This window comes from Pecten maximus, chromosome 5 (assembly GCF_902652985.1).
Source record: "Pecten maximus chromosome 5, xPecMax1.1, whole genome shotgun sequence".
NCBI lineage: Eukaryota > Metazoa > Mollusca > Bivalvia > Pectinida > Pectinidae > Pecten > Pecten maximus.
The window spans coordinates 30,283,915-30,303,892 of NC_047019.1; the positions used below are offsets into that span (position 1 = coordinate 30,283,915).

The 19,978-nt window shown below is 35.0% G+C and overlaps 1 protein-coding gene across 2 annotated transcripts; it reads right to left on the reverse strand.

The window, feature by feature from the left end:
• Positions 1 to 1,722: 1,722 nt before the first annotated feature.
• LOC117327768 (heterogeneous nuclear ribonucleoprotein Q-like) lies at positions 1,723 to 11,845 on the reverse strand. Of its 2 annotated transcripts, none has more exons than XM_033884932.1 (12): positions 11,713 to 11,845; positions 10,058 to 10,236; positions 9,557 to 9,780; positions 9,125 to 9,232; positions 8,506 to 8,682; positions 8,207 to 8,342; positions 7,611 to 7,819; positions 6,994 to 7,167; positions 4,657 to 4,787; positions 4,406 to 4,500; positions 4,096 to 4,190; positions 1,723 to 3,779 (listed from the first exon to the last, which is right to left on the reverse strand). In XM_033884932.1, exons 2-12 carry the CDS (start codon positions 10,227 to 10,229, stop codon positions 3,450 to 3,452), a joined length of 1,851 nt encoding a protein of 616 aa, XP_033740823.1. In that variant the 5' UTR covers positions 10,230 to 10,236; positions 11,713 to 11,845; the 3' UTR covers positions 1,723 to 3,449. The 2 variants fall into 2 exon arrangements, with proteins under 2 accessions (XP_033740823.1, XP_033740824.1); XM_033884933.1 differs by having other exon boundaries at positions 3,244 to 3,789.
• Between the last annotated feature and the right edge of the window lie 8,133 nt (positions 11,846 to 19,978).

Consider the following 19,978-nt stretch of genomic DNA (forward strand, 5'->3'; position numbering starts at 1 on the left):
GCTAAAATTTCAAAACAAAATTTGCAATATTTTTTTTCTCAATTTACCAAGGGTAAGTTGAATTTTTAGATTTGTAAAGACGCATGTCAAAATGGTTTTTATTATTAATATTACTACCGATATTTAACCTCCAACAATCGGCCAATCTTGGACGGTCTTGTCAGGATACCTGTTGAAGACAATACATGGGATTAAATACACCATCCCATTTTTGTATTTGCTAATTAATCCGGAACTTAGTCCCTCGCAATAACCAATTGACAGTCAGAATATCTTCTTTCGATGAGATTTCGCCAATTATTGTTCGGGTCTACCATATTCGCAATAATTAGCACTTTGTTTCAGCATGTGAAAGCCCATACCCCTTGCTTTACAACACCGACTAGATAAATAACCAAAGATTACTCGTGTTTGAAATATCAAGATGTTCCTACTTGAGCGCTAATTAGTGCGAATAAGGTAGTCAAAGAAATGTGATCGATCCGCATCTAGTCTTTCCGAACTCATTGCTCTAGTGGCGTAACTTTTTGTGGACAAGTTTTTATTCTTTAAGTCAAAAGGCTCTCTTCGGCAGAATGCAGTAAAAGCAATGTGTAAACGTTCTCATTTCATCAAAATGAATGCCTCCTGGAATTTTGTAACTTCACAGTAAAATTTGACTTCACTTCCTTGTAAAATTTGATATTTTCCTTCACTTGTCGATAAAACAGTAGTCGCAACCAATTTTCAAACAAATTTGCATCCTTTTGCAATAAAAGTAATGAGAGACTTTTTAAAGTATTATGCATTTCCTCATGTTGACGAACATCTCACTTTTGAAAAAAATTGAGAAACAATAAAATGTCACTTATGAATTGAATATTACACGATTGTTGAAATGCAACAAAAACTTAACTGTAACCTCTGTACTTCTATACTCTGGCTCAATGTGTTCGAGAACCTAATCATTTTTACCGATTGTTCAATACAGCATTTTTTAAAGTTATTTTGATAAAAGGGGAGGTGATTAAAGTTATTTTGATAAAAGGGGTGGCGATAGTTTTAATCTTTGTACGACTGCATCTATTTTGTGTTATCAAGTGCACTCTTCCGACTCGGAGTGATCTCATGTAAATAGGACACCATCAACCAGTAACAATCTATCAATTATAGAAACATTTATGGCAAAATGTGAATGAAAAGCTATTGGTTACATGCCATTTATGAAACCTTCATGAAAATCTAATACTTGTTCCTACTACAGAAAAGTGTCCACAAAAAAACAAACTAACAAGGAGGCATTTAGTCCTAAATTTGAGTACAAGTTTCCGGTTTGGAGAGCCAGAATATAGTCATACAATTTGTGACATGTATCAAAGTCAACATGGCCTGGCCTTGACAGATCTCCCATACATATGCAACTCGATATCATGTGCCAACCATTTATGAAATTATATTGAAGAAAATTAAAGGTTTATGTTTTTATGCTCTGAACCGGAGTCTTTTCATCAGCAATTTCTTTCATTCAGACATAATACTCTGTTGTTGAATCAGTTGGGAGAAAACAGCTCGATATCAAGAATTTTCAGCAAAATTTAAATGGTTTAAATGTTTTTACACCAAATTCCTTGTCAAAACCATGAATATTTCAAACATAAATGATCAAAAACAGACACTAACTTATACTCGGCTGCTATTCGGATGAAGAAACCCTAAAATATTTTTTTTGTTTTTGTTTAACAAGTTTTTCGAGGAATTATTCTTTCCTCATTTTTTGTTTTGATATCACAAAGCCAAATGTGTTGTTCTTTTCGTGTGCCTGAATATCAAGTTGCCAGGTGAAGGCCGCCCTATGACCACATTACCTGTCAGAAGTCAAGTCCACTGTGATGTTGTTGGGTGGCCCAGACTGAGTGCAGCACACTGGTCAGTGGGGTCAGCCTTTCAGATCCCTGGACGGGAGAAACAGGCTGAGGGAACCTATATGCAGCAAAGTTTGTTCGACTTCGCCAAACATTCAGTTCCAAACCATGTGCCAAAACTAAACTAATTTGTTAAATTATCAAAACCATGAGAACTGCTTGTATTACTTTTCGATCGATTTGATGCAGCTATATCAAAATATGTTCTGAAAAAGATTTTTTGCGGCGCATTTTTCAAAGATTTTTTCTTGAGACTTCATATTGATTTTACTATCAATTTCAGTGTTTTTTTTTTGTTTTTGGTGGCGCATTTCTTTTCTTTTTTTTTTGACAGGAAGAGAGAAAAAAAGAAAAAGAGAATATGTTAGTATGCAAAAAGATGGGAGAATGCATACATGTAAATAAATGGGGTAAACAATACAAATGCGAACAATTCATCTGAAAAGTATTATGTTAAAAATGATGAAATTTTCTTTTCACTTAATATACTAATCACCAGCATTTGTGAAAATTGATTTTGATCCTAATCAGCTCAATAATTTGTAGATAATTCTTTCAAAACCATTTAAACCAAAATCAACGAAACATAACATTTTCAATTAAACATGCTAGGCTTTGATGTTAGCAATAAAGAAACCCTTGCCAATCTGTAGCCAGTGTTCAAAACATTATTTTTGCTTTCACGTCCCATGCTTGAACAGCTTCAAATTTTGGGTGCTATTGATGGAAAAGGGTTTCACAATTAACACAACCAGAAATGCAGAGCACTTTTTGTCAACATTATCTCCAAATCCATTTGCTTAGGTCATTTTTTGTTTAGCTTGCATGTTCTGGTTAATTAGTGGGAGGAAAAAAGTGTGTAAAATTGAAGGGTCATTTTTTTCATGATTGGCCAAAGAAAACAACATCCTTGCAACCATTAGCCATTATGGCAGCCTGCAGATAAATAAAATTGATCAAAGTCCATTTTTTTGAGTATTATTTTTTCCACTCAAATTTTGAACAAATCGGCCGAGCCAATAATAAAAGTATTACATTTTAATGATGAATTATGATGAAGGATAACTACAATGACACAGACCAAGAACACAAAAATTTAAAAAAAACAAACACGATCATTCAATTAATTTTCCATGAAAATATTGTCAATGATTTGAATTACTTTCCACAACTATATTTTTGTAGAAACTATGGTCCTTTTTAAAAATATTGATTTAAAAAATTTCATGATGATGAACTGCTGCATACTGGCATGCCAGTTAAATAGAGGTTGTATTTTAACCTCAAGTATCCTTTTCAGAATGATTAGCCTGCCACAGATTCCTTGGTTCCAAGATGTCTGTATAGAAATCAATTTAATCATGTCTACATGATCGTTGTCTTTTGATGGCAGATGCCAAATATAATCCCAAAGATAATCCTTCTCCAAAGGCAGAATTTTTGTGCATTGAAAGATTTTTTTGGCAATTTTCTTGTCATTCCTACAGGGACACAGTAATTTTACACCACTTAACAAAGAACTGAAAATAATTATTAAAGGTTGATTGCTCAACCCCAATTTTGCCCATATGAATCCTGGTACCACTGTGCATCATTGTATCCTCCACCATAACCGCCAGATTGATCAAGAGGCTGCTGTGCGATGGGCTGGGCTCCCCAATTATCCTGTGTATTGCGTCTTTTCGTTTGGGCTTGTCCTATTTCGTTTCCTGCTTTTCTCTTTCCTCCTCGGAACTGTGGAACTGGCTTTGGTGGGGGTCCACCTCGGCCCCGCATCGCTCCCCTAGGCCCTCGCATAGCTCCTCTTGCTCCCCGAGGAATCATGCCTCCTCTAGGACCACCACCCCGTGGGGGGCCGCCTCCTCGACCTCGCATTGGCTGCGGCAAACAATACATGTATTTATATCAACATTAAAGGTTTGCTTTGACAGAATGGTAGAAACATACAATACAAGCATAACATTTAAAATCAGAAACAACCAACATTTATAGAGTAAGTTGAAGAGCTCATTAACAGATTCTGTACAACAATTTTCTCTTTTGGATCCATCTTGTACATTTATTTCTAACCATAATGAAGTGCAACGAAACTCGAAGAAGACCAAGATATATGAAGCAGGAAACAAATGAAGAATACACCAATGAAGTATTGAAATGAAAACTAATACAAATTTTTGACAGAAGAGAGACTTACTGGTGGAGGTCCCCCTCGCCCTCCACGTCCACGAGGTCCAGGATGGTAACCATAGTCGTAAAATTCATCGTAACCATAGTAATCATCATAGTAATCTGAAAAACATATCAATTCATCACATTTCTAAACACTAAATAACTTCAAAACCCAAGTAATCTGAAAAGCAGACACTAGTTCGATAAAGTTTTTAAAACAGTAAATAATGATGCAAACACAGCAACCTGAAAAATGAATACACCAATTCACATGAACTAGTGCATTTTAAAGCAAAGAACAACTTGTATAGTCATATAGTTGTATTCCAACTCACCATAAGGCCTGGCTGGCATGGGTGGACCTGGACGCCTCATTCCTCCCCTTGGGTGCATGGGTGGCCTCATTGGTGGACCCCAGTAGTCGTCGTATCTGTATATCATTACATGTAAAATAAATGTCAATCAAAAACAGTTATCAACATACCAACTGGTCTAAAAACTAAAAATATCACAAACTGGCAATATAACCAAGTACCGTATGTGGGAGATGACCTGTAATATAATATGTCAAGATAAGATATCTTACCCAAAGGGACCACCTCTTCCGACAGCCATGTACATCTGTCGTCTTTCCTGTTCACGTTTCCTCTGTTCTTTCTTTTTATTCTCAGTTGGTGGCTTCGCCATGGAGACTTCAATTTCTTGTTTGCCCAATTTCTGCAATTAAAGTGAAAAATTTAATCTAAACTACTCTGTTGCAGCATACTGAAATCAAGAAAACCCAAGAAAACCATACCATACATATTTGTCCTATACCGATAACTCATTATAAACCAATGACAACATTAAATGTTTTAAGTCATATCCTAAATACAAATGGGTGCTTGTGACATCAAGTATCAGGAATGATTTTCACCTCCAACACCTGTGGTTTTGTCCTTGGGCAAGTTTGTTTGCTTGCTTGGTTTATTGCCCTGTGATCAGCTCTTCATCCACTAGATCTGGATGGCATGTGACAGACTTCCCTTATGTTGTACAGTGAGGTAGTTACCAACTACTACCAGGAGAACTGCCTCAAAATAACCCTGGCTATTCACCGAGCAATTAACCTAACAAACCAACCTTTTGTGATCATTCAAAACAAATCTGTCAAAATGTTAGATTCTCCTTTTACATTAAACAAATTCATAATAAAAAAGGTTGAATTTGGATTTTTTAATCTGTTTTTAAATCTTCTACATTTCTACAGTTAGAGAAACTATAGAATTTGCAAAGTTTTAAAGTTTTATCTTCACAACTGGCAGCCAACCCTGCAACTGACAATGCTGAGCAGGACCTGTGTTGTGATATCATTGGAAAATAGCAGGATTTTTTCTCCCTAAGTTTGGGATGGGGCCTTTTTGCCTCATTTCGGGAAGAAAATTGAATTGGGAAAGCGTTTTTCAGGAGTAAACTGCTAATTTTGGGTATTTGGCCTAAATAGGAAATAATTTCAATTGGCAATGGGCCCATAATCGGCCCTAAAAAGCCCTCAGAAAAAGCCTTGAATACGGTAGCTGCATTATGAACTTGTTCAATTTGTCAAATACTATTAAGTTAGAAGACCATTAAAACACCATTTAAAATATGTTCACTTCCTCAACCAGCCATCCAGGAAATTTACATATGGAGGAACTGCCGGGAGGTTCATCAAAACCAGTATTAAAACTACTTCCTATTGTTAATTACACATGCAGCAAAATTCCAACAGTTTTTCATGTGATGTTACCTAGCTGCGATAACGTAGCTATGGACGATGAACGGACAATTTCCGACAAATGGTCGTTTCGTTCTAGATGTTACCATGATAGAAACTTATAATTTTAAACCTAAGGCAGAGTTCATGTTGAATTTGAAATATTTCTTGGAAATTAAAAACATGATTAATGTTTTAAACTTTTCGAATGGATGCTTGTAGCTAAACCAATATTTTTCACCAGAAAACAAAATCTACATGATTTCATATGTAATACTAAAATTTCCGTCCTTCAATCTTTAAAATGATTCCTATTCTAAATAATGCAAAACCTTTTTTATTCCTAAGTTAAATAGGAACTATTTTCTAAATTTAAACCAATAACTGTTTTTAAATCTTCTACATATCTACAGCTAGAGAAACTATAGAATTTGCAAAGTTTTAAAGTTTTGTCTTCACAACTGGCAGCCAACCCTGCAACCGACAATGCTGAGCAGGACCTGAGTTGTGATATCATTGAACAATAGTGTAGTTGCATTATGAACTTGTTCAATTTGTCCAATACTTCTACTGTATTCTGTAAGTTAGGAGATCATTAAAACACCATCTAAAATATGTCGACTTCTTCAACCAGCCATCCAGGAAATGTATATAGGGAGGAACTGCCTGGAGGTTTATCAAAACCAGAATTAAAACTACTTCCTAATGATAATTACAAATGCAGCATAATTAAACACTTTTCCCCAGTGATGTTACCATGATAGCAACTTATAAATTTTGAAACCTGAGGCAGAGTGCATGTTGAGTTTGAAATATTTCTTGGAAATTAAAAACATGATTAACATTTTAATCTTTTCAAATGGATGCTTGGTAGCTAAACCAGTATTTTTCAACAGAAATAAAATCTAGATTGATTTCATACTATTAAAAATTTCTTTCTTCAATCTTTAAAAAGAAATTATTCTATTCTAAATAATGCCAAACTTTTTTTGATTCCAAAGTTAAATGGGAAACTATTTTCTAAATTTAAACCAATAACTGTTTTTAAATCTTCTACATTTCTAAAGCTAGAGAAACTATAGAATTTGTGAAGTTTTAAATATTTATCTTCACAACTGGCAGCCAACCCTGCAACTGACAATGCTGAGCAGGACCTGTGTTGTGATGTGTAACATGAGTATCACCCACCTGTCCGTTCATGGCTTCCTGAGCTTTCATGGCATCCTCTCTTTCCTCATAGTGGATAAATCCATAATCCTTGATCTTTTTGGCACGTTCAATCTTGCCATATTCACCAAATTTTTCTTTGAGAAGTTCCTCAGTGACATCACTGGTTAGATTTCGCACATACAACACTTTCACCTGAAAATATGAAAAAAAAATATAAATAACTATGACGGCATTACTTATACATAAGATAAAGCAAACTGAAACAACGGTCTACAAATAACTTACTCCAGAATGACACACTATCTGTCAATATAACTGGTATCATGTTCTTTTTTCCACTTAAACACAAATGATATTTCTGACTCAAGAATACAGATTTAAGCAAAGTATCACAATATAGATCATATTTAAGATAGCAATATTTCAACATCAACATGTAACCCCCCCCCCCCCTCCTAAAATAAAATTGACAATGTTCAGTGTTTACTGTCTAACAATTTGCAACAGTCACAAATGTAATTCTAATTCTTAATTTCCTTATATTAACAACAACACTTCCAACTAAAACAGCCATAATTCAGTATTCCATGACGTATGGAACTGCACGTTCCCGAACAAAAGAATTTCTTCACTACCTTTGCCATTGTATTGTCATCTGGTTCATCAATAGGATCTGCCCAGTCTACAATGATATCACAGCCCCACACTTTGATTCTGCCAGAAGCCAACTTCCTTCTTGCTGTAGATGCAGATTTATGAGAATCGTATTCCAGAAAGGCAAATCCTCGGTTCTTTTGATTTTCCTTTTCAGCAGATCTGTATATGATAACCTGAGACAAACCCTCTATGAAAAAAAACAAAAATCATTTGTTATAGTTGCAGTAAATAATCTACAGTATTCCTCACCACAACACATGATGAGGACCTCCTTGTTTGTCATAGAGGAGCTAACAATGCAAGCGATTCATTATCACTGTCCCATGTAATCAAAGCTGCAATTTCTCCAGCACAAAGTAGCAAATGTGGAAAAGGCATTTAATTTTAATACCTCTTCAGTATGCAAACTTTATAGATTTGTCAACTATATTTTCCAAGTGGGTGAGAAATTATTTATAAGACCAGACACCTGATTGTTTTCCAATGCTTCTCTCAAGTTTCAGTACCAGGCCCAGAAGATTTTGAACGTGGAAACTTTCAATACATAACAATGAAACTCAAAGCCTAGACATACCTGTCTTTTTTGAGAATTCTTCAAATATTTCATCCCGCGTCTTGCTTTTCGGTATGTTTCCAACAAAAAGTCTCTGGTTGGCGACGGAAATGTTTACTTTAATGTGCTTCCCATCTTTAATAGCATGGTTTTCAAGCTGTGGAAAATAGAAATATTTAAATGTTGATTCATCACACAATAACAGAATCAACTGAAAATCAACCATTTTATATTGAAGCTCAATAAATATGCATATTTTTCATTATTGCAAGACTTTTCCATTAAACTTTCTGAAAGCATGCAAGTTTCATTTCATTTACCTTGCTTACAGCTTCCTGAGCTCCAGATTTTTCACAGTATGTCACAAAACAGTAGCCCCTGTTGAATCCAGTCATTGGATCCATCATGAGACGCAGGTCCCATATTCTTCCACATTCTTCAAACAGTGGGATAAGTTCATCTTCAAAGACATCTTTAGGAATCTTCCCCACAAAGACCTTAAGTAGATAAAAAAAAATTGGGTTATGTTTTTGTTTATTATCATAACTGTTCATTTTTTAGTTGTTTTTTTTATAAACCAACAACTGTAAATCTGCATAACTTGGAAAAGATGGCAACAATACCCCAAAGTACGGCTTTATTTCTCCAAAGAATTTAGCAGATGAAAGTCAACAAATCTGACAAAATGGCAAAATTTTATTTTTTAACAAAAGTTTTCAATACAAATAATTTCTAATGAAGAATATTATTAAAAAATAAAATTAAGCTGTTAAATAGATTAAGAAAATACTGAAAATATGTAGTTTTTCTGCATTTTAATATGAATATTGGGTTAATTATCTGACATACCCAGAAGAGTGTCATTTTACCTGAATTTATAAAGTTTTTTACAGAGGAAACTGTTCCTTGTTGATAATTGACAATTACAATTCATATTACCTCGTGTCCAGGTCCTGGTGGCGTGTCATCTGTATCAGGAGGGGGGCCACCATATTTTCTTTGCCCTGTAGTCACATCTAAAGAGTAGCCCGTCCTGTCCAAGATTTCCTACAAAAACAAAATAATGCATTGATATTGTATTGAAAGTTATTCTTTGAATTATTATACATGTTGAACATAATAAAGAATTATGCAAATTTGCAGTAACATTTATCAATATGCCTGCTGTTGGTGTGAAATCCTGTCTGTGCCAATTTTATAGTCAGCCATTTAAGTTCATAACTTCCTACTACAATAATAACATAGTCCTTTCATTTCTGGTTACCATCAAATATATCCAACTTGCTCACTGCCATCTTATTATTTTTTTTACTGTAGCTGTTGTCTTACCCCCAAATATTCCGAAACATTTTAACGATGTCAACACCTTACTTTTAATTTTTGTTCATCGGGTCCTTTTGCTGTAGCTGCTGATGATCCCTGTTTTTTGTTCTGACGATAAGTTTTCATCATTCCACATAAAAATGCACTTTTGTTTGTTACATGTTCTAAACAACTTTCACTGAACTGTTTCAGAACTGCAACACCATCATCAGGGTTGAATTCTTTCAGAGCATCCAGCGCTCTTTCATCAAGTTCGTCATGGTCAAGTTTATCTATTCAAAAAAAGAAAGAAAAAAATATGTATCCAATTAGCAAAGGAAATAAATTTTTTTTGGCCAAAAATATTGTCTTAAAAAAATAAATAAAAACTCAAAATGTAAATACTTTAAAGTGCTATGATTCTTTCGAAACAAAACTTTTGTCGCGTTTGACAATGATTTCAATAATTTGACTATACCAGTTAAACAATATCAACTTGTATTTTTTCCCCCAATTAACTAATCCCAAAAAGTAAATAAGGTTTTAAATACCAATTTGTTTACAACATACCTTGGTTGCACATTTTTTGGAGTTCATCAGCAACTTTAACATTAATTCCATAGTCTAAAAGTTTCTGATGGTTTTTTTGGTTTTCACTTTTTGATCCATTGGTGTCCATTTCATCTGCCAAAAGTTGTTCCTCTGCCGCTTGATCCATTTCTTCTATTCCATTTTGAGCCATCGGATTTCTAAAAATAAAACATGATCTAGTTGAAAATTCTGGCGACAAATTACTGGTGCTACAAGCCAGTAACGTTTATACTGATATTTGATCATGTTACAGCTGAATTTCACTCTCAAGATACTTGCATGTATTTTGTTATAATTAATATTTGATATGGTTGAAACATTACGCCTTCAGTATGGTTCAGTATGCATTTTGATGCTAACACATGTACAAGTTCAATTATTTTTCCTGTTCAATATTTCAGTATGCAGTGAAATAATTAGAAATGACTTAAAAATAGTTCAACTTTTTTCTCCCATTCCATTCGGTAATCATTCAGAAACTTGCTTCTATATAATTTCGGTTTACCATCACATAATGCAATAGCCACCCTGTATGCAATTTACCACCCATCATGCATAAACGATAGTTTAAAGCTGCTATACTGTAGACCAAACCTAAGAAAAATGCTGCAGTTCAAATACACAGCAGTATAACATTTCACCTCTATCTGATAAGTGGACTAACCAGCAGTTTCACTATTCCAAACTTGCACAACAATGTTAAGAGGTTTAACACAAGAAACAACGGGCATTATCACACACTATTATAGACATCGGATAATACATTCCTACAAACAACAAATGTTAAACGAGTTTTATAAGGAAAAAAAACTTGTATCATAGTGTTCGAAATGTAATATTTTATTTGCTAACGTTCAAAATAAGGTAGACTCACTAACGATGGCATCCTGGCAAAACACATGTGACATGAGCCAATCATGTGTCCATTTGTTTGCAAAATTTGCAGGCATTAGGCCTATTTCACCAACATATAAAAAGTAATTCTTAAATAGTGGTATATTTTCCTATTTCAAGTTTTCACTACGTATAGTAAATTCTGCCACCCCTCCCTGAGCAGTACTGACGGTGTCTGGATAGCATGTAAATTATCTGGCAGCCCCGCCCACTTCCCTCGGAAAATGGCAATGCCAATGGCTGTATGGCGCGTCATGTTAATCAATGGCGGATCTGCGTGGGTTGGAGTACATACAAAGGGAGATGTTACTGACATAACTGTTCCTTCTACCAGCGTCTACTATGAAAAAAACACTTTCCACATCAAAGATGTTGGCATTCTGTTGGCAATCTAACTGTTTGATATTTCTGCAAAAGTATTTCCTTTCTGTTTCAAACATAAAATGACGATGTCTGGCCGGCCCGTGGACCGACATAATGATGACACTCAAAAGATATAAATCGTGACCAAGATCATCGTGAGTTGTAATATTAGATAAATGTCGCTCGTTGTAATAACAAGTTGACCAGTAGGGACTGGTTATAAATAGCTTTGATCTACCTAAACTAAATTTAGCAGGTGCGCGTGGCTTCATATTTTTTCATTATCAGCACGTGCATCCTTCCGAATCTGTTCATTTCAGCTATTTTCCGATCAATATTCGAAAGATGAAATAAGAATAATTAAATAATGTACATACCTTTTTGAACAGGGATGCCAAAAATAAACGTTTTTAGGTTCAAATTCCTGAACCTCACCGCCTAAATAGACATTAGCGACAAGAAAGAATGAAAATTGGGGTTTACATATTTGAAAACATGGTTATACCCTCGAACCTTATTAAAATAAAAACAATCATTTGTCTCTTTCTTTCTTTTTTTCATTTTTGAAAATATACTAATATCTATTTGAATTAATAATCACATTTTCAAAATGCTTATATCAATTTTGATAATTGAGTTTTTCATAGCGCATTCACCGGATGTGATAAAATTATTTGTAAACAAAAGTCAATCGGATATCTTCGGACATTCCCGGTCAAGAGCGGAAAGGCACGAAGACTTCGATTGACAAAGAAAAAGACCAATCGGAAAACCACTCGGGTCTTTCAACCATAGAACGCTATCTTGTTTGTCTTCAACGAGTTCAACATCAAACTTTATTCTTTTGCACAATATTGATGTAAGTAAATGGATTATGCTTTTAAAATTTTACACGATCCAAGTTCTGCATGGTTTTTAGGGTAGATCATTTTCAAAAGGACAAGTTGTTTCCCGTTCAATGATGAAAGTTTTGCTTAAAATGACATTAGACTATTTTTTTTATTATTATCATTGATTCAATTTGATTCAAACATATTTTATTGTCAAAACGTACAAAGGGATTGGGCACAAGTTTTTGCAACTTATCAACGCCCTTTCCCAAAACAAATACAAAATTACAATATTTGACAAAATAAAGACTAAAGGTCACTAATTCAATATTTTTGTAACATCTTTGTAACATTGCTCTCCGATTTGTCAAAAGGCAGGACGTACAGAACAAACAAATATCATGCATTTTAAAATCTATTACTTGTTTTTATAAACTTGTGTACATTTCGGAATATGATTAAATTAATGTCTACAGGCAGATGAACATTTCCACATAGGAGTAACTGTAAGTTTATAGCTGCATCTATATCTACATTTCGAAGACTAAGAAAAAGTAATTGCCTCTGTATATCATAATTTGGACACTCAAAGAAAAAATGAAAGGCATTTTCACAGGGGTTACCACAAATACATTCAGCATTTTCTACCAGGTTAAAACGAAATTTATAAGTCATATTTGAGAGAACTGTTTTGATACCTTAATTTGGTAGGATTACATTAATTTTCCTATCACCAAAACCATAATAACTGGGAGGTTTTAATGTATTTATATCTGGTGTAATAGCATTTTTGAAAATGCTCAAGCTAGGAGAAGATCTAATATTATGATCTAGTTCGTTCCATAGACGAAGAGTTGAAGGTAAAAAGGATGAATTTGTATTGGAAAGCCTATAGTTAGGAAAAACAAAATTATTTCTATTTCTCAATGCATAAGGGGTGTTTTGACTGATTGAGGCACTAGAATATTTAAAAAAATCTGGAGTTGTATTATTTTTCATCTTATACAGTAATTGTAGATTTCTTCTATTACGTCTATCCGAAAGTGCCTCTAAACCCGTTTCAATGTATAAAGAATTGCTACTAGCATATGAAGGTAAACCATGGCCAGTTATAATACGTGCCGCTTCACGCTGGATCTTTTCTAATAAATTTGATTCTAACACATTACACCCATCCCATAAGTCACACGCATATTCCAAAACCGGTAAGATAAATGTTTTATATATATTCTTATTAATGTATCACGTTTAAGCATGTATTTCAATTTTCTCAGAGCATTGAGCTTTTTAAGAACAGACGTATAAGTATTTTCAATATGGTCACTCCATTTATCTTTCGAATTGAAAGTGACGCCCAAATGTCTATGGTTATTACTAAAGTTTAAGAACTCGTTTTCAAATTCCAATTCAATGACTTCTTCTAAATTGTTCGAGTTCGAAATAAAAATTACTTCCGTTTTACGTGGATTAAAATCTACCAGCCATCTCTTTGCCCATTATTATCATTAGTCAGTTAGACACACTTGTATTACAAGAGTTCTAACATTAGTCAGTTAGACGCACTTGTATTACAAGAGTTCTCACATTAGTCAGTTAGACACACGTGTATTACAAGGGTTCTGACATTAGTCAGTTAGACACACGTGTATTACAAGAGTTCTCACATTAGTCAGTTAGACACACGTGTATTACAAGAGTTCTCACATTAGTCAGTTAGACACACGTGTATTACAAGAGTTCTAACATTAGTCAGTTAGACACACGTGTATTACAAGAGTTCTCACATTAGTCAGTTAGACACACGTGTATTACAAGAGTTCTCACATTAGTCAGTTAGACACACGTGTATTACAAGAGTTCTCACATTAGTCAGTTAGACACACGTGAAGAGTTCTAACATTAGTCAGTTAGACACACGTGTATTACAAGAGTTCTCACATTAGTCAGTTAGACACACGTGTATTACAAGAGTTCTCACATTAGTCAGTTAGACACACGTGTATTACAAGAGTTCTCACATGAAAAGCAAACTTACAAATGATGGAACAAAACAAATCTACACTCTTCGGATTTTTTTCTACTTTTTTTTTCTAGCATCTGAGAGCACACGAACGTACATTACCTATAGAAACTTATTAAACTAGCTGTCGTTTTTGTCAGATTAGGGTACATACAATATTAGTTTGGAATGTATAAATTTCTAATTTGGCATAAATTCATAATTACAAACAAATAAATAATGATACTCATCACCAACACCACAAGAACACAAAGGACAAATTCGTCCATTACGAGGTATACCATACCTATCGTCCCGTTTCTATGGGCAAGTGCAAATTTGATGTACGGAACTATATTTTTTCGTTCTCTTACATTCAATTTAATATAATTACCTTCAATTTGAAATTTTGACTTAAACATTGAGTACACCATTTCTTCTAGATGACACATCGATCCACATCATTAAACCATTTCTGAATAAATTGGCATTGAAGCCTTTAAATTCTAAATTATCTTTAGTTAATGTACAAGTTTCCTGCAAAATCCATGAAGAGTTTAAAGCTTTCATATTATTTATCTATCTAAAACTCGTGTTTTCATTTTCGTACAAGTGGTAAATTAATCTATAAATATTGTTGCACAACTTTGTAGAAGAAATTAAATTATACCAGAACACATCAATTCTACATTCAATATCTACCTAGTTCACCATAGACCATAAAATTTGGGCAGCTTCAGGCCCGATAGTGATATTGGTCGTCATTTGATGCGGACGTATTCGCCACGTACCTAACATATAATTATATGTTCAACATCCGATAATCATCATAAAATCCAGAGCTTGATACTATAACTAAAGCTGTAATTTGCTTGTTCAATTTCATACATTTAGATTAGACGACATTCCGAGCGCTGCCTACAAATTGAAGCTGATCTTAAACTATGTTTCAACTAGTTGCGATAACGTAGCTCTGGACGAGGGACGGATGTATCAATTGACCACAATATTCTTTTGGTCCCGGATATGACGCGACAGGTGGCGTTACTGGTCAAGATGAAGTATGTGGTCAATGTAGCGGTAAATGCAAAATGCAGAAATGCAGTTAAAAACGAAACAAAGTTAAGATTGAATGTGAGCTGAATGTAAGCTTTTCAAATGACACATTGATAAAATTATATTCCTGATTCAAATGCAGTCTTATTATCAACAAAAATTATTCAAACTGATATAATTTTGTTATCAGTGCTGAAACGCATTAGTTCGTTGATTGATTTCACCAGCAGTTTTACATTATAACAGAGACGTATCGATATACAAGTCTCTGATTATAACACCAGCATTAAAACTATGCCGTTTATTTTTTAAAGATATTTCTTGTTTCTTATTAATACCAACCAGAAGCAGACGCCTGTGTATTGACGTTAGTGTTGCAAAACAATGAACCCCGAAAATTCTACAATGAGTGGTTGTTGTGTAACTTTGCAATACTATTCGGTATAATTGAACATTGTTTATGTATATTAGCAATTTATCCGTCTACCATCACGTCTGAAAACCTTCAATTCGCACAATCCAATACATGTATTATACATCCATTGTTCTTTTCTGTTTATGCAAGTCATGCGAAGAAAGTGCATCTTACTTTGTGTAATGATTATGTTTCAGAATCAGCTCCAAATCTGTTGAAATATCAGCATAATTTAATCTTGTAAAGAAATTTACCTAGACATTTGTATCAAAGATGTAGATTTGAATGGATTTCTTCGTCTTGTTCGTTTAGGAGTTTACCATTTATTGTCGTAATGTGCAGGTTTGTGAATTAAGTATTGATGATAGGTACCAGAATCATAAACATGGATGTAAAATGTGAATCAAATCAGGCTTACTATCGGTCTTATGGGACCGGCTTCACATAGTGACCGCCTTATACTCCGAATGTCCTATACTCCGAAAGCCAGATAGTCCGAAAATAGGTAATAGTGTAACGTGGATAAATGGTCATATACATATATGAATGGTTTCCCATTTAATAAAAACATGTGTATCACGAGTATGACAGAGTATATACACAAAACAATGAAATTAAAACCCGAAAGAAATAAGTATGCCGAACAATTTTAGACGTCGTGTCCTTACAACGTTAATCTTCACAATTTTGAACGGACTGTTCAACGCAATTTTAACGTTTTCTAAAAAAGAACTGTCTCAAAGTGACCTATGCATAAAATGAAAATTGATATCAAGCAAAACAACCACATTTTTTATGCGATACGTTGAATTAAGGAGTGATGATAATGTGGCGTTGTCGAGCTACGAAGTTGTTGTTAAAATTGACGTCCGATCAGATGTATTTAAAAGCAATGATTATCTGTATCTGCCGGAATATGTTGATTTTTTTCGCGCCAAGTCTTTATCTATTTCAAGCATTTGACATTGAATATGTAATAAAATAATTATCGATTTAAGATAAGATAGAAAAAAAAGTAACAATTTCGAGTAATGCCGACATAAAACTATTTCTCAACATTACTACACAACATGTTTTAATATTAACCTATTTTCGGACTATTGGGCCTTCAGACAAATTATTCGTTCTATATGTCTGTGTGACCCAGTTTGAAACCCCATTTAGAATGTTGGGGATTTTAGACCCAATTTCGCACCTTTCCAAACCAGGCAATAAATGTCACCAACGTTTTGAAGAACCTACCTTTTATTATCGCATCTTCGTTGCATACTCCCGGTCAGCGGGATGCAAGAAAGCTATATTCTTCCTACAGGAATTTTATATATATTTTTTTTGCGATGGAGCGAAAACGGTCTCATCTAGGAATAGTACGATTTTCGTTAAGTCCTTCTGCTCTGTACTCTTCACACATCCCCGGCTGTCGATAACGCAGTTCGTATAAAGAGTTCAGTTTCGCTGTTTCTTGATAATTCAATTTCTCGTTGCCATTATTTTCAGCAGGAAAAAAATACTGGGGTGATTTCAACGCAACTTAAATGCTGTGGTCTCCTGATGTACCTGGCTCAGTCTTAGAGCGCCGACCAACTGATCCGAGGTGCGTGGTTCTCTAGCAGTAACGGTTCATTTTTCTCAAGAAGCCGAGAAACGGAGAGTCTGTCCTGTTGTGGTTGTATCCTTGGGAAAGAAACTATATCCCAATTACTCTGGATGGCATGCGACGGGCCTCTCGAATGTTGTTCAGCGGAGTGGTCACCAACTACTTCAAGGCAATATATCTTATGGACAGGTTTTGGCACAAAAACTCGCTATTTAAAGGCTTCAAAGTCCATTTAACTATACATTGATTGCATTTATGAAGTGCCCACCAAAATGCCTACAAAGAATACAAGACTTCGGTATGAATCGCATATAACAACCAGATTTTCTCACCTACATTGCATGTTATTAAGGCCTACAGTAAACGGAATCAGGTGGATATTGGTTCTATTAAGTCCGACCTAAAGTCACTTGCAGTGATCCATAGTAAGAACAGAAGATAATTCCGTGAATTAATCACCAGTAGAATATTGGTCAAATGTAGATCAGAGCACAGGTGATTGCATATAAAATGCTTTTTTTTTTTTTTTTTTTTAGATAAGGTAATATCAAACGTGAATTTTAAAAACTTGACTATGGTAGGGATTTAAGATTTTAAAATTAACATTTTACATGCAAGGGCCTGTGGATCAGTGACCTACATATGATAAACACCGCCTAACCTAGGCCATGCCTGTGGATCAGAGTGACCTACATACAATAAACACCGCCTGACCTAGGCCACACCTGTGGATCAGATTAACCTACATACAATAAACACCGCCTGACCTAGGTCATGCCTGTGGATCAGTGACCTTTATACGATAAACACCGCCTAACCTAGGCCATGCCTGTGGATCAGTGACCTACATACAATAAACACCGCCTAACCTAGTCCACACCTGTGGATCAGTGACCTACATACAATAAACACCGCCTGACCTAGGCCACACCTGTGGATCAGATTAACATACATACAATAAACACCGCCTGACCTAGGCCATGCCTGTGGATCAGTGACCTACATACGATAAACATCGCCTGACCTAGGCCACGCCTGTGGATCAGATTAACCTACATACAATAAACAACATTGCCTATCCTAGGCCATGCCTGTGGATCAGTGACCTATATACGATAAACACCGCCTAACCTAGGCCATGCCTGTGGATCAGTGACCTATATACAATAAACACCGCCTAACCTAGGCCATGCCTGTGGATCAGTGACCTACATACAATAAACACCGCCTAACCTAGGCCATGCCTGTGGATCAGTGACCTACATACAATAAACACCGCCTAACCTAGTCCAGACCTGTAGATCAGAGTGACCTACATACAATAAACACCGCCTAACCTAGTCCACACCTGTGGATCAGAGTGACCTATATACAATACCGCCTAACCTAGGCCACGGCTGTGGATCAGATTAACCTACATACGATACACACCGCCTAACCTAGGCCATGCCTGTGGATCTGTGACCTACATATGATAAACAACATGCCCAAACTAGGCCAACTAAAATTGCTCACAATTTCAGATTTTGTCCTTTTTGTAAAAATGACATAGAATATGCAAACAATTTTATTTTAAAATGTCCCTCCTTTAACGATCTTAGAATAAAATATATAAAGCCACACTATCGGGTTGATCCCATCAATGTTAAAAAAAATAAAGTAATCTGCGCACGTTTTTATACCACTGTCCACACGTTTACTACGCTCTACTCTGATGGCTTCTAGAAACTAGTAGTTTGCTCCATACATCCCATTTAACTTAATTGAACCATGCGATATATATATTGATGCATTTTATGTCATAAGAAAATAGATTGCTCTACCCGTGCTGACTTTTAATTGTATTCTATGAAATTGTATATGTATCATGTCATTGATGTATACTCTCAAGATTAATAAGAGAAAACAATTATTCTACGCGCTAGCCTATTCTCAAATGTTAATCAAAGGCCAAAACAGGTCTCTGTGACCTACTTATGGTACACGTCACACCACCTCAACATGGTGAATTAATGTCATATAAGATAGAGCCAAGATAAGTTGAAATGTAGAGAGACCCCACCCCGATAGTAAATAGAAACACAAAATCAATTAAATTCCAAATGACACCCTGTAACAAATTTCAACTGACAAAAATACTTCATGGCTGCTGTCAGCTATTTTTTTTTTTTGATTAGTCTTTAACTGAATATGCACTAGGGACCATTTAGAGAAACCTATGAATAATAGTTCTTCTGGACGGACAACACCGCCAACGCCTTTATAACTCATATCATAAATCTAGATCTACCGGACGGACAACACCGCCAACGCCTTTAATACTCATATCATAAATCTAGATCTACCGGACGGACAACACAGCCAACGCCTTTTAGTACTCATATCATAAATCTAGATCTACCGGACGGACAACACAGCCAACGCCTTTTAATACTCATATCATAAATCTAGATCTACCGGATGGACAACACCACAAACGCCTTTGAATAGTCCCATCATAAATCTAAAATGGCTCTTTAAAACCAAATGAAAATTTCAACTCTTTGCTTGTGATGTGTCACTACATGTATATATATAGATGGAAATCTGAAATTGAAAGTTTCACATACGACTTTAAAGCAAAGGAATCAAAATAAATAGGAAACTCGGCCATGATGCATGACAGATTGATATTATGCAGCAGGAAAAGGTTTAAAACTCCAGAGTGCCTTGTTCATTAGTGTAATAAAGACAAAATTCTCAAACA

Coding starts and splice junctions, on each gene's coding strand:
- LOC117327768 (XM_033884932.1), bottom strand. CDS start 10,229: ATGGCTCAAAATGGAATAGAAGAAATGGATCAAGCGGCAGAGGAACAA. Junction 9,233..9,556: donor CCGATGAACAAAAATTAAAA/GTAAGGTGTTGA, acceptor TTGTTTTTGTAG/GAAATCTTGGACAGGACGGG. Junction 3,780..4,095: donor GGCGAGGGGGACCTCCACCA/GTAAGTCTCTCT, acceptor TGTTTGCCGCAG/CCAATGCGAGGTCGAGGAGG.